The sequence below is a fragment of the Pungitius pungitius genome, chromosome 5 (genome assembly GCF_949316345.1).
Source record: "Pungitius pungitius chromosome 5, fPunPun2.1, whole genome shotgun sequence".
Taxonomy (NCBI): Eukaryota; Metazoa; Chordata; class Actinopteri; order Perciformes; family Gasterosteidae; genus Pungitius; species Pungitius pungitius.
In genome coordinates this window covers 17,000,940-17,022,664 of record NC_084904.1, presented here as the reverse complement: position 1 = coordinate 17,022,664, position 21,725 = coordinate 17,000,940, and the positions used below count along the sequence as shown (strand labels likewise).

Below are 21,725 nucleotides of genomic sequence, written 5' to 3'. Positions count from 1 at the left end.
CTCATGATGATAATGTCACCTACAAGTTTGATGACATTACCTGTCGTAGACCCTTAATTTTGACCGGCATGAAAATGTAACTTGCTTCTTTCACCGGACAGTATTCACATATAGTGGGAGTAGTGATATGACTGGATGACACTGGCATATGCATTGTGGAGAGCCTAGCATTCGGTCCCTTGTAATGTATGGCTTCTTTTGTTGTCATGGACGACCACAGACAAACGAGTTTGCTCACCCTTTTTCATAACGTAACGTAACACCTGTATCGATGCCGCAAGGACAACATTACCGAGGACAGCTTTTAAAACAGTAGCAGTGACCAGACTTCTGACAGGTATTGTGTTACCTAAAGAGGGCAGCAAACCTCACTGTGGAGTGATGTCAGTCGGGGGGGGGGGGAGAGGTGTGGGCGGGGGGAGGGGGTTTGTTCACACAGCACAGCCATCATTTGACATAAACCGTTCTCACATGGCATCCGCTGCGGCGTAGTTTATGTCTGTCTTGTTTTTTGAGAGGGTTTTAAAGGTCAGTACACTGTTAACCAGCCTCTATTGGACTGATGTGTGATACGTGCGTGTTCCTGTGCGTGTGCGTGTGTGTGTGTGTGTGTGTTCCCATGTAACACACGTGTAGCCTGTGTGGAGATGCATTTTGTGTCGGCCTCTGTGCCGATAGATTTTTTTTTTTAGTTCCACTAACAGGCAACCCTCTCTGTGCTTCCCCCCCCTCACTCCCCCCCCTCACACAACCCTCCCTCCCGGCTCTCCACCCCCCTGCACCTCCCGCGGACAGCATATGCGAGAGGCTGCGGAGCGGAGGCAGCAGCTAGAGTTGGAGCATGAGCAGGCCCTGGCTGTACTCAATGCAAAGCAGCAGGAGATTGAAGTTCTTCAGAAGGTAAGGGAGCTCAGGCTACCTGCACTCACAGCACGACCACTTTGTGCTTCCTGGTTGGCTCAGCCCGGGAGTCAAAGAGCTTTGTGTTCCAACGAAAGGGGGAGAGTCGACTCAAGGGGCTGTGAGTAAAGAGTAAAGAGTCACCTCCCTCAACATCTCCACCGCTGGCACCGCTAAGGCTCGCCCCGGCGCGTCCTCCCGGCCACGTCCTTCAGCTGTCCATCTCTCTCCAACACCCCCGAGCGCTCGAACTTTTCAGGAGCACTCCTCTGGTTCGGCACAAGCACGCACATCAAACATTCAAAAGTCAGAGTGGATTTGACACTTCAAACGGAAGCGCCGGCCCGGGCCACTCTGTGGTCGGGGCGCTCGGTGCACTGGAGCTGGCTGTAATGGCCGAGTCGATGGCTGTGCTGGCTGATACTTCAGTGTGAATGTGATGGGAATTGTCACCGAGGCCTTCTCTGGATACAGTGCTGCTGCTGCTGCTGCTGCTGCAGTGTTGCTCTAACGTCGCAGTAAGCCTTTCTCAGGCAGGGTTCTCAGCTTGTTTCTCTCATTAACAGAAGCTCATTACGGCCTTATCTGCCTTCAAACACTTGCTGCTGCTCTTGCATTCTCCTCAATTAATTGCCCGCAAAGTAGATTTATGAAATTGCAAAGTTCACAGATGCTCTTCATGTGGAACACAGATGTTTTCTATTTCCCATAAGAAAAATGACACATACATTTCTTCACAGTTTAATGCTTTGTTAATACACAAAACACATCACTCTTGATTGCACAAGGCTCCTGAACTTTATCTTCGATGGAACATCATTTCATTAAAATTTGTAGAATTTCACAAAGCCTCAGTGAAAGCCATTTTTCTTGGATGTAGATTAAATGACCTTTCAAACATACACTCTGGCAACAGGTTCACAATTTTAATAACATGTATTGAAGGTAATCATCACGTAAATAAACAATTGCAAAGGACGCATCTGCATTCCAATATATTGTAGCAACAAATGAACGTGGTTTCAGTTGGAGCATGGGATAAATGGGATAACATTTTCAGGACGGTTATAAACAAGGCTTCTCAAAGTCCAATGACCTTTGGCCAGGTTGGTCTTGACTGGAGGGGGCACTAGAACACCCTTCCATGTGTCTAGTGCTGGAAGCAGTTGCATTATACACCTTTAAAACAAATGTACCACTCTGTAAGGAGTCCTGTGGTTCATGGAGTCAAGTCCTCTTGCTCCTACACCATGTGTGCTCTTTGGCTGGTCAGTTTATGCTAAGCTAACCTCAAATGTAGCTGGATGAAAGCGCCATCAATCCTTCAGCTCCATAGCTGGGGTTGCTGGAGAAGGATCCTTACTGGAACATAAACTATTCTTATTTCGGCAAAACAACTGGAATGCGGGAAAAGAATATTTATTTGTTTTTTGGGCCAGATGTTAATTCTAAATGACTGGATGTGGAACCCGAGCTGGTAGTTTGACCTCTGGTTTAGATGCTCACAGGCAAGTAGTCTTCACAGGTAAGTGCAGTGAACTGAATTACAAATGTAAATTACATTTCCTTTCCTGCATGCACACGGTTATTCATTGTTACATAACTCACTGTTTTGACAGTTAGATAACATTTTTGGAACAACATGAAATATAGAAGGTGAAAATGGTGCAAGAAAAGCCACAAAAATACAATTAGCTGGTTGGATTTAAGTGTTACCTAAACCAAGGTTGTTTCAAAAGAAATGAAGTTCACTTTGGAGTCATCTTTCAGCGTATCCTGTCAAAGTGTTGACCGATAAGGTGGCTTTCTTTTCATCCATTTTCACCCAAAACACACCAATGAGTGAGAAGGTGTTTCCGTTGTGGCGTTGTAGACTGGAGCGTGACTGCAATACAAATGAAAGTGAACTGAAACCCTGCACCCTGTATTTCCCAGGCTCAGGTTGAGGCAAAAAAGGAACATGAAGGCGCTGTCCATCTGTTAGAGGTGAGCGTCTGGACTCTGGGGGGGGTTGACTGTGTGTTTTTATGTGGTTACTGCTGGAAGATGAGGGACTCTTCGGCCCCCGGGGCATACCTGTGTAGACCTAAAGACGTTCGCTTCTCGATTGCACCTGATCTTTTATGCTCAATTTCTTTTCTTTTTTCATGTTTAAAAATATGAATCCTTGGTTATAAATGGTTTTAAATGTTAAATTGACTTGTGAGATACACATTTAAACTTAACAAAGTTGTGTACATAGCATTTTTTTAAACCGAGCTGAATAGATCGTAAACAGACTGCCATTATCTATCATTTCCTCTTTCTTTTAGAGTTGCAACAAGGTGATGATGTGTGTGCGCGGGTGTCAAAGCTGACAGTGATTTCAAGATGTGTACGAGTGATCACATGTGTAATTGTGTTTTATTTCTTTCCTACATCTCTTTTTACTGAATGGGTGTGTGTTTATGCTTATACAGAACCACTTGGACAGCATGCAGGTATTTCAGAATTGTTTTTTTATTTATTTACTTATTTTTTTGACACCTTTCCCAGAATAGTCAATAGTAGCCCCATATGTACTTTGGTCCTGGAGGTACGGTGATGAAAAAAAAAGTATTCATCATGATCTGAATTTTGTATTAACGATTAACATGATGAAATATATAAATGGTAATCAAGAGGTGGAAGGTAACATAAAGCATACATCAGTTCAGAACTAATCTGATGTGTGCTCTTTGCTTTTTGGTTTTCAGAAATATTCAGGGCTGCTTCTTTTCTTGGTCTTTACTACCCTCTCAGCTCTGTTTCACATGTCCCATCAAAGCAAACTCACAAGTGGAGAGCTTTTTGAAAGTCTGGAACTTGACTGACAGCATAAACTGGAGGTCTTTCTAACTTGATCATAAAGAAAAATTCAGCGACACTTGCTAAACAATTGATGAAAAGATTCAGAAAATGGATCCACTTCAATTAAAGAGGAATGCCTGGGGCCTCTCTGACCGACCTCAGTCCCACATAATCAAAGCCCATCAACACATTGAGGTGTGCAAATTTAACTTTATAAGACCAAACGCGTGTTAAAAATGTGTGTTTGAATATTAACAAAAAAATATCAGCCTACACTTAAAAAAAATGGTTAAAATCAATTTTGTTGCTACATTTTATTCCAAAGGGTCTGGGAGTATTTATGTATTGCAGATATTTCAGAATGAAAGCTTGTCCGTTTTATGTATCTAGAGTTGTAGCATTGCATGTCTGTTTCTCAGCATGTGTTGTAAAAGATCTATTTGCCATACAGCTGAGAAGTGTACGAAGCCATTGAAACCTAATGGCTCTTGATTTACTAATTCTATTTCACAACTGCAAGACTTCCTTCGTTGTCTGTGTGCTAACAGCATGTTACGTGTATCCAGCAATAATCTGTTTGCATGAACTGGACTCCTCGTCCTAATAGAGCGTAGAGAGTGCTGCGGTGTGCAGGCAGGTGTTGGTGCTGAGATAACTTCCCCCGGTAGCTTCAGTGTCGTCCAGAGCATCTGCAATCTCAGATCGTTTCTCAGATTGAATTTTGACGATCAATCTTTCAACATCATGCTCATAGCACCTGGAATTTAAATTATTCCTTCCCAAACGATCACGCTCAGTTTGTCACTTAAAGTGTACGGCTGATGTGATTTAATAAATTTGTTGTATTTGTCAACAAATCCCATTAAATGACCATGACCAACAATATGCACTGACTGACCCCCCCCTCTACCTGTCTGTGGCTTTCAGTCCCATTATATACAGTCAACATGCACAGTCAAACTGTACTGTAACAAACATGTATTTTAAAATGTTGAAAAGCTACATTAATGCCCAAAACTGGGGGTGCTGTAGTTTTTAGTAAACTTACTTTTAAGACTCAAACAAAAGTAAATTATGCATTTGCAGTGGATCATTTTCAACTCAAGATTTAGTGCTACTGAGTAGGAAGGCATTCAGTTTGTGGGAATTGATTAGTAGGTGGATCTATCTGCAGAACTGGAATATAATGTCTATAGCTCTGTTTTCATTAGTATATAATGACCTGAAACTAGGAATGGGTGTGTTTACGGATGAGTTGTCTAAATCTACACAGTGACCCGGTTCTCTTCACAGAGTACGCCGTGTTTCTACAGTTTCCCATAGTGAACGTCCTCTGGCTCTACTGAGAACCTTTATGTGTTTAGAAGTTCAGTTGGTTGCAATCTGCACCCTCGGACCAAATCCTGCCCACTGCTCCTTTGGAATAAAACACAATGCCCGAGTGTATCATTATGAGAATTAGACAACATTTATAGGACATTAATGTTGGTCTTGGTCTTTATAAGGGTTTACTTGACAGTTAAACAAATTAAAGAACATGCTCAGCCTCCTCCTGTAAGACCCTGTGCTGTGGGGAGAGCTTACTGTCTTGAAGCAATTTCTTAGTATTATTAGCATTAGCTGTAGTTGTGCATGTGATCTGTGTAGTGTTAATAGTGGTTCAAGTTATTAAAAAGGGCTTTTTTCTGTAGTGACCAATTCATGTTGTGAGTCCTGATTTTTATCATATTCCTATTTGTGTGTAGACAGTAGACGTATAGCATTGTATATACGTACCTCATCTACTGTGTGTACTTCTGTGTACTCTAGAATGTTCAGTTCTGCATCCTTATTTGTTCTTTTGTTGTTATCCTGTTTCCTATCCTTTTTATCCCCCTTCTCCTTGTCCACCCGTCCTTCTTTCTGTCCATCTCTCTCTCTCTCTCCATCTCTCTCTACCTCTCTTTCTCTCGCCTCTCTCTTGACGACTCTCCTCCCTCACCACCATCAGGCCAAAGTCCGCGAGCTGGAGGAAAAATGTCGGTCTCAGACTGAGCAGTTCAACCTCCTCTCAAAAGAGCTGGAGAAGTTCCGTCTCCAGGCCGGAAAGTTTGATATCCTAAGCACTGATCCCCTAAACGTTCTTGAATCCCCTGGCTCGCCCAACAAATCCCTCTCACAGCTCCTTAATGGACTGGCTGCCCCCCTAGGAAAAGGTATGTCTAGGATTGTTATGCTGACATGAAGTTATTGTTTTTTTCCACTGTCTCATATTCAGTTACATGATTTTTTTGTTTTATTGAAGAAGAAAGTAATATTGATTTATTGTCATAGTTTCGGTTTACGACCAAAGTTAATATATTAAACCAAATGTATTTGGCGATGTGTAAAAACGGTATCATTTGTGCCATGTGAGAGCTGCTGGCAGTAACTCCACACGGCACATATTGAAGAGCAGTCCGCTCCCTCACAACCAGAAGAACACATTGCAGCTTAAATTAGAACTCTGGGAGGCTTCTGACTTAATTTGCAGTAAACCCAAACTGCAAATGATATAATCAATCTTAGTGATTAAATAGCTTTTCGCTGGCAGAACTTGTTCTCAATTGTTTTTTGATTTGCTTTTGTGAATATACAAATGTTTCACAGATTGCAGTAGTATGTATCACTTTTTTACACATTTCTGAAAACAGAGGTGTAAGATTTTACAGTAGAACGTTTCAAAAGTGAAAGTCGAGGGTGTCGTAGTACATCTTCTGCTAGCGGTAATTATACTGTTTCATTGTTTGCATTAACTTTCAACAGAGTGATCGCTATGTGGTTTAATGATAACACACAATGTGAAGATGTTGAGTCGCTTTTCAGTTTTCTGTCTCTTTGTCTTTTGAGTCACACGTTTGATATCCGTTCTTGTGATGTTATTGTGATGTGAAAATCTGATGAGAGAATCTCTGTTTGTTCCACAGGCGATGAAGCTCCATCAAGCAGATCTTTGATATCTGAGTTCATTCGTCCACTCCAGATCAGTGGAGACAAGCCGGAGTTCCTTTCTGTTAAGCCAACATTCCTCACCCGCGGTCGAGTCAGCAGCCAGGCAAGGGCTTTCCTCCCTGAGGTATTTGACTGTGTTTTTAGCCTTATTTCATGTTTCTAGAATTTACACTTTTACACCAAAAAACACGATTTAAACGTTCAAAATGTTTTCCTGACATTCTCTAGATGGACAAAGAGCTCAGCTCGAGGACCAGGTCCAAACCGAGATTCACAGGGAAGGTCCGTCTGTGCATTGCTCGCTACAGGTAGGTGGATACCCACCCACAGACTAATCCCCCCCCCCCTTGTATTCTTTCATTTTATTAGTAACAGTAGTAATCAGGATGCAGGATGACAACCTACTTGTGCCCAACACATTATATACAGCCCTTTTAGTACTTCAACTATAATCATTTACTCATAATGGTTTAATCCACATTTTCGGAGAAAGTGTTAACAGCAGCCTTGGGAAACAAACAACAACCTGAACTGTAGACTGTTCAAATAAAGGGTGATAACTCCCAAAAGAGGGGGCAAAATATATTTTGCATACCTCAGAACCGAACTGATTGCACAGTGTGAACAAGTCAATCTGAGACAAATCTTGCTGAGACTATTTGATTTCTCCTACAGAGCTTGAGGCTGTGGTCTTAAAGGCAATTCAGTGTTTCTATCTCTGAAGAAAATGACCTGGATGACAAAAAAATTATCGGAATCCTCAGACCCACACTGTCCTCAGCAATCTTATAGTGATAAAAAAAAAAGAAACAAATGTAACTTTTTTCCTGGCATATATAAAATATATATATTGGACAACTCTGAGGTTTATACAAATATATATAATGTCTGCAATTGAATTGTCCGTTTATGTTCTCGCTGTAGTTACAATCCTCATGACGGGCCTAATGAGAATCCTGAGGCCGAGCTCCCCCTGGTGGCAGGGAAGTATCTCTACGTTTACGGGACAATGGACGAGGACGGCTTTTATGAAGGTCTGACCTGCCGTGTTATCGTTCCGCCATCTGTCCTTAATGCTGCCACAATACCAATTTTCTGCCTTTTGTGTCTCAGGAGAGCTGCTGGATGGACAACGGGGGCTCGTCCCGTCCAACTTTGTGGAATTCGTCCAAGACGAGGAGACGCCCTCTGTCCAACACAGGGACGCAGTGGCTGAAGAACCTGGCTACCTCAACCACAGTAGCCTGGGGCCTCAGAGACTGAAACTTGGCACAGGAACAAGGACAGGCGTAAGCAGCCTGCTGTCTGACAGTAAACTCGACTGTATAAGCACCAGCAGCTTGGGCATGGAGCTCCTGGGCTCCTCAAGCAACGGGACAGGAACCTTGGACGTCAGTACCGACGAGGTCGGCGAAGACATCGTGCCTTACCCCCGCCGCATCAACCTGATCAAACAACTGGCCAAGAGCGTGATCATCAGCTGGGACCCTCCCGTGGTGCCGCCGGGCTGGGGCTCCGTCAGCGGCTACAACGTCTCGGTGGATAAAGAGTTGCGCATGTGTGTCCCCTACGGGGGCAGGACGAAAACCCTCCTGGAAAAGCTCAATCTGGTCACAAGCACCTATCGCATCTCGGTGCAGAGCGTGACGGAGCGCGGCCCGTCGGACGGCCTGCGGTGCACCCTGCTGGTGGGGAAGGACGTGGTGGTGGCCCCTTACTACCTGCGGGTGGACGGAATCACGCAGGCCTCGGCTGAGCTCTCCTGGATGCCCAGCAACAGCAACTACAGCCACACCATATTCCTCAACGGTGCGGAGTACGACATGGTCAGGGCGGGCGGCTACACGTACAAGTTCTTCAACCTGAAGCCCATGACAGTTTACAAGGTGAAGGTTATGGCACAGCCACATCAGGTGCCTTGGCAGCTTCCGATGGATCAAAGAGACAAGAGGGAAATCTCTGTGGAGTTCTGCACTCAGCCTGCAGGTCAGCCTCCAAAACACTTACTCACACGATTCATCTGTGCAGGGGGCTTGTATGTTTGGTGCCGTGTGGTTTTAACGTCACGGCTGGACCTACTCGGATATCTTTAAGCACAGCTAAAGGGATGGCAGTGTCTCTCGGTCCACTGCTTTGGTCCTGACTGAAGAATTGCTGAATGAATGTGTACAGATGACTCTCGGGATGCCCCGACTTTTTGTCTAGACAGTAAGGTCAAGGAGGGGCTCTGGTTCAGAGGTACATCAGACCGGCTCAAAGTGTATATACATATAAAAAGCAGTCGGATAATTCACAACCAACATAGGGATCTATTTGTTAACTCAGCCACACACATCGAGCCTGTTACATAAATATTCATTTTTCCAAAGCCACTTTTCGATTGCCCTCAAAGATTTGGGTGTGTACCGCTGCCATAAGTCACAAGTATTGGTTTAACAACTCCAACAGTGGAAACAGTGTTTCTCGAAGCCAGATATGTGTAAATAGTGAGCGTAGATCTGCGGGACTTCTTCTCCCATGATAAGCAGTGACGCTTCTCTGTTGCCAGCACTGACTCAGGTCTCACAGCCCGGCAGTCGAGCTGCGGGGATCTTTTTTAGTGAGAATGTTATTGTCTCCGCTGCCAGCCACATTTATAGCTTTGTTTTTCGTGAACTGTATATCAAGAGGTACTGTGTTGTTAGTCGGATGTGGGCGCAGATCCAATATGGTTCAGTCACATTGTTTTTGTCTTTTTTATATGACATAATGGAATGGAATTGAAGGTTGGTAATGTTTGGAATTCACATTGCTCAGAACACTAGAGACAAACCACATATACCGTTGAAAAAGAAACAAGGCCGTAGAGGACTGGGTTAAGGGGGATTAGGTCAGAGAGAAAGAGAGAGGAGGACAGAAAGACAAATGATGAAGTTTGAATTGACATTTTATGTTGGCAGCTGATGAGCGAACATGCTGCAAGTTCATTAAATAATAAATCTATTGAACGTGTTAATTATAAACGTCTGCAACAGTGTCAGTGCTGCTGCTCAGCAACTGCCGTCAATAACAAGAAGTCTGGATGTACTATATTAGGCCTTCACACTCCGCATGGCTTCTTCAAACTACTTCATTTCTCCTCAGCGATACATTTTTATTATCATGAGTCACACAGAGTAGCTTCCAGTTCCCTGCCTACAAATTAGCGTGTGCTGTTTGTGGCCAGTGTCCATGAATGCGGCTCCACTAAAATATTCATTTATACACATCATCTCAGCTCTCAGAGGAGCTCGTTGTTCATGACAGTTGGGACATGACAAGAAGAAATGAGATCTCCAAACAACCACCGCTTCTGTTCCAAAAACTCAGCGTACAAATGCGATCAGGATCGTGTTGACGGAGCTTCTCGGCATCCTGCAAACATTTGCATGATGCAGCTCAGAGATACTGCTGACTGCATCTGCTCTCTCTCTCTCTCTCTCTCTCACTGTGTGACTGCAGGGGAGCAGCAGCACTGCACAGATGGGTACGTTGTTTAGTGTGCAAGCAGCGCTGACACACTGTGGAAATGGCAAACTGTGTTGTCGGGGGTTTTTTTAATGCTCCGTAGAATATTGTCGGTGAGAATCGGGCGTCGGGATGTGGATGCATGTTGGCAAACTTTGCTCTTTCTGCCGACGTGATGCGCATATGAATGAATCTGGGGGAAAACATCACAGTGATGAACTACAATAAAAATAAGAATATTTGAATATGAATAGATAATGCATTCAGCTGTCACATATCTCCTTGGTAATGAGGGTAGGCAGTACTTTATATGTGAGACAGTTACCCAGGAACACCACGGCCCTAAATATGACTGTGGAGAGTCCACAGCTCTGGGGTCAGCGGGATGTTTGATCAACAGAAATGGTTCTCCCACTGTTGAGCTGTGTTTTTTTTTTCTCCCTTTATCCAGTGTGTGTGTTGTGCTCCTCAGGGCCCCCTCTCCCTCCCCAGGAGGTGCAGGTCCAGTGTGGTCAGACGCCGGGGATCCTGCAGGTCAGATGGAAGCCGCCACCTCTGACGTCTTCAGGAACCTCCAACGGGGCCAGTGTGATTGGCTATGCCGTGTGCACCAAGGGACAGAAGGTAAGGCTTTGGTCTCCTTCAATGAGTGGTGCTCTATTGCCATCTCCTGGCGAAACGATATACTGCTCATATTCAGCTCCTCTTTTCTGTCTGTAAAGAAAGTAAATGTTTGAATAATTTGCATGCATGCTGGATGAAGAGATAAAGCAACCATTTTCCAACAGGCCAGTGAGGGCTTTGATTTGAATCACTTTAGCTCCAACATCTACAATGTGTGGCATTTTTTAATAATGTGGTATTTTTATATATCTGTCTATATCTAACTGGTATGAGATTTAATTAGTTTGCATGATGAGTACGTACTTTTCTGTGTTGAGATTTTTTTTAACAACGCTCTGGTTCCCATGTTGAATGCAGATCGCAGAGGTCTTATACCCCACAGCAGACTATGTGACCGTGGAGTTGAACAGGATTCAGTGTCTGGAGGCCCGAGAGCTCATCGTACGGACGCTATCGGCGCAGGGAGAGTCCCAGGACTCGCCCGTGGCCGTCATCCCCAACAACCTGCTGGGCTCCCCGCGCCTCTCCCATCGAACCACTGCGCCTCCCCACCACACGGCCCCTCCGACCCACCCGCCCTACCCGTCGACGTACCCGCCGAATCACCCTCAGCCCCAGGTGCAGCCTCCGCCTCGGGGCCAGCCGCACACGCTGCCCCACGCACAGCCGCACGCGCAGCCCGTGTGCCAACCGCCGCCTCACCCCCAGCCCCACTTCCAGAGCCACCCCATGATGCCCAAGTCCAAACCCTCAGTAAGTGCCAGAGAGCCACAAAGCAAAGAGCATGAGGTGGGACTTCGGACAGCACAGCTCTGGGAGCGGTCCCCTTCGCCGCACCCTCCCATGCGTGGACCCAACCTGGAGCCGCCGCCGCCGCACTTCCAGCCGCGGCGATCGCCGTCTCCTCAGAGGATCCTGCCACAGCCTCAGGGAGCCCCCATCCCCAACACCGTCGCCAAGGCCATGGCCAGGGAAGCCGCCCAGAGGGTGTTCGCCGAGGGCAACCGGGTGAGCTTGCTCTAAAAGCCGTTCATAACAACAGCTGGTCGTGGTAAATTAAGAGCATAAAGAATTCAGAAACGTCATTGGAAAAAAGAACAGCTCACCTGATATTTCACAAAAAAAAAAGAAATATGGAAGGAATGTTATGCTAACTGATTTGGATAACTTTTCATTTCAAGTAACATTTATTTTATCAGGTTGAGAAAAGGAATATCTTCAGTGAGCGAGGCAACGCCTTGCACCCAGTCAACTCTGACGAGGAGGAGGACGGCTACGACTCTCCTCATGCGAGGAGGAGAGGAGCGTCGGTGGATGAATTCCTCAGGGGTTCGGAGTTGGGCAGACAGGTACGGAAAGACAAGCAGTGAATGTGTACAGCTTCTCTCTGGTAAAGAACATGGACTCCCTGCCTACAATGTGTGGGGGAAAAAACATCAAATCAAATCACCTCCTTATAAATTACAAGCTATTATTCTTCTAAAATATTGCAAAGGTGTCCACCAGGTGTAAACAAACCCAGTTATAAGCATGTTGTGTAATTAACGGACAAATACATGTAATTAACTCACAAGGACCAAACGCATTTATTACCAACAAAGCATGACAAAACAATCCATCAAAACTGCAGCGCGGCATCAGGAGGGAATGGCAAAAAACACAATAGATGAAAAAAACACAATACTGCAGATGTAAAAATACAAAAGCAGTTCACTTAACAGATGCTGTTCACTATTTAGAAAAAAAAAGTTAAACTCTCTCTCTCTCTCTCTCTCTCTCTCTCTCTCTGGGTTCCCCTTAGCACCACCATCACCCCTACGGCCACAGTGAGGAGTACCACACAGAGAGCAGCCGGGGTTCGGACCTCTCCGACATAATGGAGGAGGATGAGGAGGATCTTTACTCCGAGATGCAGCTGGAGGAAGGCCGCAGGCGCAGCATCAACTCTCACAACACTCTCAAGGTAAACGCGCTGCACACTTTCGGTCTGAAGCGGCCAGGGGGAGGCCAGAGGCCACGGGGAGTTCGGGGAGGTTCAGGGTGGGAGGGGGGGGGGGGGACGGGGTCTTGTCTCCTACAAAAGGCACCGGCTCTCTCTCACAGGCTCTACAACCCAGGCCCGCTGTGGCTCCGCCTTTTTAATATAGTGCTCTGTATCAAACGGTTGTTTCAAGTGCACACGGGAATCTCATTTAAGTGAGTACTTAAATGGATAAAATTCACGCTTGTTTCTGTTTGCCATGTCCAAATGTTTCATTTTTCTATATGTTATTGTTGACATTGTCGGCACATGATCTTGTCTTCATTAGGTCAGTGTTGATGTGAAGGCATCCGGCTATCGTGTCATGAGAGTGAGGGGTACTCTCTAGTGGCTGATTTGTCCTGTTATTTAAGTATCAGAAGTCATTGCTGAATCCTTGCCCGATTGGGAAGGTTGTCCCTGTCCAAACGAAAAGAGTGATGCGTTGCTCATGTTGAGAAGTCGTTTGTGTATTAACCCTTTAAATACACCAATGCTGCATCTCCTTTTCGTCATCACTATCTATCTGTAAATCCCTGCCGCACATTATGTTGATGTTGACCTAATATCATTGTATGACATGAACATACTCATTTTAATTTAATCAGGTATTGTTAAGTGAATCATAAGAATTGTCAGATTTGCTTCTGCTGTTTTTTTCTGTGAGCACAACAAGAAGTTTTGTATGTTTAGTATCAGTATCAGTTTTGTATCAGTAATATACTGATTCTTCCACTCATTCAGCTTCATTTAGCTCTTTCTTTTTTTTAAGAGGTTTTCATTCATTGCATTCACATTGATCACCCCGGGCACTGACATTATTTGTTTGTATTTTCAATTTCTAAATAGCAAAATTCCCTTTTTGTTTTGTGCCCAGTTTGTTGGTTATCACTCCACATTTGAGCCTTTTGCAGATTCCTGTTCAGAGCATGCCATTTTCTCCTCACGGAATGAGACTGCATGCCTTACTACATTGCCACAAATAACTAATTCTGTCTTTATTTTGTCTTTCCCCCCCATTTGTTCTATTCACATACTGTGTTGTTTCCTGCCTGTTCTAAAACCTCCGCAAAAAACTTTTCAACCCCCCTCCCCCCCCCCCACCCCCTACCAAAAAAAAAAAAAAATCTAAACTGAACCTTTTGAACCGAACTGACTGAAATGATAAATTGTGGAACTTTGCCCCTTGGTCCCGACCGAAAGGCCTATTACAAGCGTCAGGACTTAGCCGAGGAAAGGGACAGCTGGGACCTCCAGCGGGAGGTGGTGAAGCAGAGGTCGCTGCGCAGCAAGCGGCTCCACAGCATCCCCGAGGTGGCCGAGGAGGAGTCGGAGTGCGTGGACGGCGCGGGCCAGCGGCTGCGCTTCGCGGAGGGCGGGCGGCCCGGGACGCCGCGCGCTCAGCGGCGGGCGTACTCGCAGCGCGCCGACGCCCGCCCCGCCCCGGGCAAGAACTCCCGCCTCCTGCGGCGCCAGCGCTCCTCCCCGCGGTTCACCGACGGCCGCCACGGCCACAGCGCGGACGACCGCGGCCCCGTGCGGCCCAACCGCCAGAACACCAAGAGCCCCGACAGCGGCTTGGACTGCGGCAGCGAGGAAGAGGGCTCTCTGGGCCGCGGGTATCGAGGGTACTACGCCGCCCACGGGAGCCCCACCCGGGGGTCCGTTCACATCATCCACTGCGAAGGCCCGGTGGAGAGGCGGGCGCTGGCACTGGGCCGCAAAAGGACTCTGACCCGCCAGGGCAGCGTGGGGGCCGAGTTCGCCGACCTCCCGGTGACCGCGGCCAAGTCGGTCCACTCGGGCGATTTTAGGAACAGGGAGCACTTTGGGCCCGGACGGGGGGCCGGGCCAAGAAACTACTCCCGGGAAGGGGCTCTGAGCGAGGGCAGGCTGGACGAGCTGGACAGGGTCTATTACAGCTCCCACAGGGAGGCTAGGGTCCAGTCTGTGTCCAGGCTCAACCGGGACCAGCCGCTGGTGTGTGATTCAGACTTTCTGCCCTACTATTCATCAGCAAGCTGCAGCCATTCTGTTTTCTAAATGTTTGTCTGTTTTTCTTTACGATTACCCCCCCCCCCCTTTTTTTCTTTCTCTTATTTGGCATTTTGTTTTTGTTTTCATTTTACGGCGAGTTCATGGTTGGTCTGATTCAATGTTTCATTTTGAGTGGGTTACGTTGCTTGTATGTATGTCAGGTGGTATTAAAGTCAATATTTCAATTCTCTAAAGGCCATTTAACAAAGGTTTGACTTCTCATGTCTTTGAGGGGGAGCGGCTCCACTCAGAGGAAAGTCTCTGTGCAATGGGTGGGGAAGCGCTGCTCCTCTTGTTTACTTCTCCTGCCTTCTCTCGACTGCAGGCCTCATCTGTTGCTCTCCATGGGTTCACCCTCGAGCTGCAGCCATATCGCGCCGCTTTGTTACAGCATCTCCAGCCTCTCATTGCTTCATGTGCAAAATAAAGCTAGAGCTAAAGACTTCTGCAGCCCACGGTTACTCGTTCAGCTTTCCACCCATGCACGTCGTCTCTTGCTTATTTCCTCCGCTTGTTTCAGCAAAAGCTTGTCTTGTTCATCATCATTTCTCAGATGATTAAATGTTTCGTTTGTCGTGTTGAGGTGGGAGCTATTCATTTTTTCATCACCCTCTACCTTTTCTCTCATCTATCTCTCTATCTATCATCACTTTTGTCTTTTTTTTTCTGCCATTTGCTTCATTTTATCATCGAGGAGTTGACATGCACAGAACAAAACAAACCAAACAAATGGTCTTTAGCTCAACATCCGACCCTTCCTGACCCCCAGTCTATGTTGTTGTGTTGGGGGTTGATTTGATTTAATTGTTTTAATGGTTTCCTTATTGTTTTATGGGTTTTGTTGAATATTATTTCGCCTCCCATAGGACAAATGACAGTCAAAGCATTTGCTCTTATGGTTTTTGGTTGTTTTAACAGGAATGTTGGGTTTCTTCTTAATGTTGACGACCTGTTGTTCTAACCTCGTGTCTTTTGTTTTTTACTCCAAAGATCATTGGGAACTCACCACCTTATGGAAATGCTGATCGTCTGGACCACTCGGGGAGGAGGCCGGTTCACATGGGCAACCCTCCTCAGCAGCGGCCCATCCCCTCCATCGGTTAGTGAGGTCCCCACGCGAGGAGACGCGTCATCCCCACCTGCAGGGCCACCGATGTTTGTGCTATTTACACCATGTGTTTCCCTTACCCATGTGAGCCGAGCAGTACATCTCTCCCGTACAGCTTAAACGACCACGTAGACCTTTTGCACACCCCGTAGCTCTCCATCCTCACCAGCTGGATTCGCCAAATGTTCACATGCAGTTTTGCGGGAAAGTCATGCCCAGATACATTCCCCATGCCTGTGCTTACTGTTGGTTAACATGTTCACACGACCACCCGATTTGACCTCCCCTGCAACAGTGCAAGCATTGCTGTTTTACACCCGGCGACTCCAGAGTGAAACCTGTACACCCCCCCACCTCAGGGCGACTCCATCATCCTTCTGTCTTAGCATGAGTGAATGGGCCATGGGGTAGAGCAGAGTGTTTGTGTGTGTGGGGGATCTCTGACTGTAACGTTGTGATTGGTGTCTTCTGTAGAGATCACCATGGACAGTAACAGTGAGGGGAGTGAGGGGAACCTCTCACCCGTCAAGGAGGATGTTTACTATGGCAGTGTAGCTCGGCGCAGGATGTGGCGATCTATGTCCTCAGAGGATCAATCTGGTATGTGGTGCAGCTGACTATGATAATTCATCTTGACAATGCCGGAAAAGGCCAAGAGTCTTTGTTGAACACATGCAGTAATGTGGTGGTATTTTGCTGTGTGCTGGACAGTTAGCCGCTTTGTTTAGTTCACCTCAGCTGTGTAAAGCTGGCCGGGGAAGACAAGACTGGCCACTTTTCCTGTTTTTTTTTTCAGAGAATGAAAATCCCTTCCCTGTATGTAATCCCTTCACCTTCAAACCCAAGAAACCCCAAATCGCTCCTACTCTTTCCATTCAACCTCCACATCCAAACTAACTGAGCCTGCCTTCCTCTTCCTTAGCTTTTCCTTCCTTTCCTCCCACCTTGAGCCAGTAGCCCGACGCTTTTGTTTTGCATGACCCGCTTTCATCACAGTGAGAAGGAAAGACTGCCTGGTTGGTGTAACTCGGTTGCCTATTCATCCACTCTGCTGCCATGGAACAGGTTTCACACCATTGAAGCACTTTTTACATCTTTCAAACCCCCCCCCCCCCGTTTTCAGTTGCATAGTTGGTGTTGGTTGCAATCTCTCTGAGGCTTCATTCAGACCTACAATCTGCCATTGAAACATTTAACATGGTGATCCATGAGAAACATGTGGAGCTGATATCAGATTCATCACTTCCCCTGATATCTTGGCTGCCAGGAACTGCTGGGGCATTTGATGTGTTATTTTCCCGAGGGATCGCGCCTCCTTTGCCCTTTTTTTCGCTGCACATTGTTCCCAGATGGGGCCTCAAAGCATGACCGCCCACCTGCATTTGATGTAGGAATGCTCTCCTCGTCACATCCAATCTTAGGAAAGCATGCGTGTTGATCAGCCTCTGCGAGATAAGGCAGTGAAACAGCAATGAAAATATAGAGCAGCGTTACTTGGGTCCTTCAGGTGTGCACAGTCATCCAGTTTCCCTTTGCAACCCCCCCCCCCCCAAAAAAGCTGCTTGAGATGTGTTTCCTGTCTGTGCTGTGTTGTGCTGCGCTATCACCGTGCTAGGATGTTTAAAGACAGTCACGCCAGCAAGCGGACGTGTGTGAACGAAGAATCCCTCACGTGCACCCCCGCCTTTTTTCGGAAAAAGCATCCTTTTGCTTTTGGTGCAACAACAAAAGTAGTAGTAGTAGTTTTTAAGCATAATGATCGCATTCGATCTTCGGCTCTTTGTTCACACATGCGTCTCACCGCCCTCTCCCCCCGTCAGCTCTAACAAAGAGACATCTTCTGCTCTCATTGCCTCTACAGCCAGCGTGGCTGTATAAGGCTGGTAGTAGCAGCAGAGGCCTCCTCTATGTTTCAGACGGCTTTGGCGGTCGCAGGCACGGGCGGGGACGGCGCTCCCTGGAGTACTACGAAGAATCGGAGCCGGAGGAGATGACCCGTGTGTTCGTGGCCCTGTTTGACTACGATCCCATGTCCATGTCTCCGAACCCCGATGCTGCTGACGAGGAGCTGCCATTCAAGGAGGGCCAGATCATCAAGGTGCTGGCTTGCAGATGGTTATGTTCAAAATGCTTTTCTTTAAACTAGTGCTGTCACTTAAACGCGTTATTAACGGCGTTAATGCGAACCCATTTTAACGACGTCAATGTTTTTTATCGCGAGATTAACGTTTTCTTTTTTGGGTGGGTGTATGACTTTTGCCTAAAAATGTCAACGGACTTGTCTGTTTTAGTAGCTGCTGAAAGCAAAGAAGTAGTAGGCTTACCTTTTTACTGGTAACCTAACTGTTACGGTTCATTGTTTCTGACATAACTTGAAAACAAAGAAAATATTAAGCCATGGTTTAACTGCACTATAGGCTGAGTCCTTGTTTAGCTGAAATATGCACTTTATCATTTTATTTTGTACCGCACTGTTTGGCAAGCCAATCCACTTATAGAATAGATAAAAATGTTGATTAATTTTGCATTAACTATGACATAAATGCGATTAATCGTGATTAGATATTTGAATCATTTGCCAGCACTACTTTAAACACCTAAGAATCAAATTCAAGTATCAATCTGTGCCAACCACTGGTTGCAGGGTGTATGGTATCAGACTGTTTCTGACAACACTTTGTTGTTTTTACAGGTCTTTGGGCACAAAGACACAGATGGCTTCTACAGGGCAGAGGTCCGAGACCGAGTGGGTCTCATCCCCTGTAACATGGTGTCTGAGATCCAAACAGAGGATGACGAAATGATGGGCCAGCTCCTCAAACAGGGCTTCCTGCCACTCAACACTCCTGTGGAGAAGTTAGGTGAGACTTGGTTTTCCATCGCGACCGTTACTTAAGCTTTACACCCTCTGATGGCTATATAACTCAACGTAATGCTATTCTCTTAAACTTGTGCGTTTCCCTTTTCTACAACCCCCTTCTGTCTTCTGCTGTCCTGTAAAGTGAACTGTGATCGTTTCAAAGATGGACGCTCAATAAATCGCAGGTCCAGAAAATCCAAGAGAGGTCTGTGAATGAGATACTTTTCTGCTTCATCTTTACTGCTTTTTTCACCTTTCACCGTCAACGGCCTTTAGCTCATTTGCACTACACCTGCCGCCACAAAGCTTTCCTGTGAATACTATGCTTTGCAAGTCTGATAATCAGATTGGAAAGTTTGTTGGACTCTGGAGGCTTTTGTGTATCTTCACAGGTCATCACACCGATCAAAACAATTTTTTGTATCATTCCCAATGACTCATCTTTTATCTGACTCTTACAATTGTTTCCCTCCGTAGAGAGGAACAGGCGAAGCGGGCGGCAACATCCGATGTCCACACGGAGAATGGTGGCTCTGTACGACTATGACCCCCGAGAGAGCTCCCCTAACGTTGATGTAGAGGTACTGTCCTCCTGTGGCTCTGGCTGCTCACTTTGTCATGTTCATCCTATCGCCAACGCCATGTTAAAAATGCATAAAACTGTGTAATTTATTTTTAAATGTTTGATATTTAATGTTTTGTTTTGAAAATTCAGAATTTAATTGAATAGTTTGACAATTTTGGAAATAGGCTTTTTCACTATGTTGCTTAGAATATCGATATCAGTCTTGTGTCTATCAGGTTTAACGTAGAGCTCGGTTAGCTTAGCTTAGCACAAACACTGGAGCAGGGGGACTCAGTCAGGCTCTGTAAAAAGTTTAACATACCAGCCTACCAGCATGTCTAAAGCAGACTAAATTACACGTTTTACGTTTGCGTTCATTCTGGACAAAAGCCAAAGATGGTTTAAGACCACCAGCTTTAAGACATGTGCTAGCTGGCTGACTAAGCGGTTGATTGGTGAATTTTAGAGGGCCTGATAGACAGAATTGGTAACCTTCAGCGAGCTCTTTCCCCCTCCCCGTCCGTCGTCAGTTTTTATGTCAAGCTAAGCTAACCATCTCCTAGCTTCAAGCCAATGCTATCAACAGGAAGATGTCAAACTGTTCCTTATTTAGGGAATTAGGCCCTTTTCACAAGCGTTACTTTGACATGTGACTGCAGGGTAAACACAGGCAGCGCTAATACCGTTAAATATGAGGTTTTATTCAGTTTGTGCATGTCGACTCCCTGCAATGTCTGTGACACAACGCCGAATCGGACCATAATTAATCGGCTCAGTTGGACCTTGCCGTGAAGTGGCAAAACGGCTGCTGTGAAAAGGGCCTTTCGTTACAAAAGGGGAGGCTGAATGAAGAGTTAAAGTTAGCACTGTGTAAGCTAGGACTGAACTTCTCTCCCGTGCTGTTTTTTTGTTTTTCCTCTCCTCCCCCAACACCTCCCCCGTTCACTTGTTTCTCACCTTTCTGCCACCGACACAGTATGAGGGCAACAGGCTGAACGAGGAGGTGAGTGAGGGCGAGGAGGGTACGGTAATGTCTGCTCTGTGTGTGTTTCCTCCCCCCCCCCCCCCCCGTTGGTTGGAGTGCAAACGAGGAGGTGGGCTTCGGATGGTGGGCTTCTGTCCCCAGGCGGTCATGAATGTAGCGCCTCATGCACTGCCTGAGCCAGCATCTCCCCTCCTCGGTTTGGTCTTCTGTGTCCTGCTTACTGTACAATGTTTGGTTTGTGTGTTCTCGGAAAAAAAATCCTGTAGGGCAGATCTGACCAGTGTGTTGCAATCGCGTCTTCTAAGATCCAACATTTTGATGCATTTACAGTTGCAACAGTCCGCCTGACGAGACTGAATTGACACTTGTGTTTGAGATGCATCCCATTGATTTGGAGAAGGAAGCGCATCATTTCAAACTCATCAAATCCCGGCACATTTGATGTTTTCTGAAAAGTCCTCTGCACACTTTTACCGTTTTTCAAGGATCTTTCTTTTTCGACAGGCTGAACTGACTTTCTGTGCCGGTGATGTCATCACAGTTTTTGGTGAAATAGATGAAGATGGTTTTTATTATGTAAGTGTTAAACGTTTCTATTTCCTTTTGTCTGTTGAGCATCTACACCCACCTCCCCCACTCCTCCCCCCAACCTTCTCATCCTCCTGACTATATAATGTACAACTCCCCCTAAATGTATGCTGCATAAGCTCCAGTTTTACAAAACTTTACATAACTAACATGAAGTGGAGGGATTCACTATTGAATGCATTTGGAGGACCTGAGTATGCATGAAATTGAAATTGAATTATCAGTACAAAAGATGAGCAACTGCTATATCTGGCATATACAAGACGTACAAAGCAATAACCGAATCAGATGACTTTGGCAATTGTAGTTGCTTTTGCAATGACAAGGCTAAAGCTATTCGTCAAATCTCTCACTTACTTACTGCCACTGCTTTTGCGTCAGCAGTTCCTCCAATCGCTCAACTCCATCGCATCTTCTCATTTTAAACCTGCGTGCAGCTGACGCTGTTCAACCGCAGCGAAACATTTAAAGTTAAATGCAGCAGAGGTCTCACCGTCTTGTTTACTCCTCAGGGCGAGCTCAATGGACACAAGGGACTTGTTCCTTCCAACTTTCTAGAAGAAGTGCCTGATGATGTAGAGGTTTTTCTCACTGACTCACCATCTCGATACCCCCAGGACACTCCTGCACGGATAAAGACCAAAAGGGTACATGCTCCTTCGCAGTACTAGCCCTCTCTCATCCATTTAGTCTTTTCAGTTCCTTCTATCTCCTTTAGTACCTTGTCTGTGCGTGTGCGTGCGTGTGTGTGTG

General features: G+C 46.1%; 1 protein-coding gene across 9 annotated transcripts in view; it reads left to right on the top strand.

The window, feature by feature from the left end:
* The window catches only part of rimbp2b (RIMS binding protein 2b), a 64,954-nt gene that overhangs the window by 40,474 nt on the left and 2,755 nt on the right, over positions 1-21,725 (top strand). For 2 of the 9 annotated variants that reach the window (XM_037481812.2, XM_037481813.2), the window contains 22 exons: positions 796-900; positions 2,836-2,886; positions 3,360-3,380; positions 5,720-5,924; positions 6,675-6,823; positions 6,928-7,007; positions 7,624-7,733; positions 7,813-8,685; positions 10,637-10,809; positions 11,167-11,817; positions 12,009-12,158; positions 12,611-12,772; positions 14,033-14,809; positions 15,857-15,965; positions 16,449-16,574; positions 17,891-18,072; positions 18,667-18,835; positions 18,977-19,039; positions 19,312-19,415; positions 20,376-20,402; positions 20,889-20,960; positions 21,485-21,619. In XM_037481812.2, coding sequence (XP_037337709.2) covers positions 799-900; positions 2,836-2,886; positions 3,360-3,380; positions 5,720-5,924; positions 6,675-6,823; positions 6,928-7,007; positions 7,624-7,733; positions 7,813-8,685; positions 10,637-10,809; positions 11,167-11,817; positions 12,009-12,158; positions 12,611-12,772; positions 14,033-14,809; positions 15,857-15,965; positions 16,449-16,574; positions 17,891-18,072; positions 18,667-18,835; positions 18,977-19,039; positions 19,312-19,415; positions 20,376-20,402; positions 20,889-20,960; positions 21,485-21,619 — 4,491 coding nt within the window. In that variant the 5' untranslated portion in view covers positions 796-798. The other 7 variants (XM_037481806.2, XM_037481809.2, XM_037481819.2 and 4 more) reach the window with 7 other exon arrangements.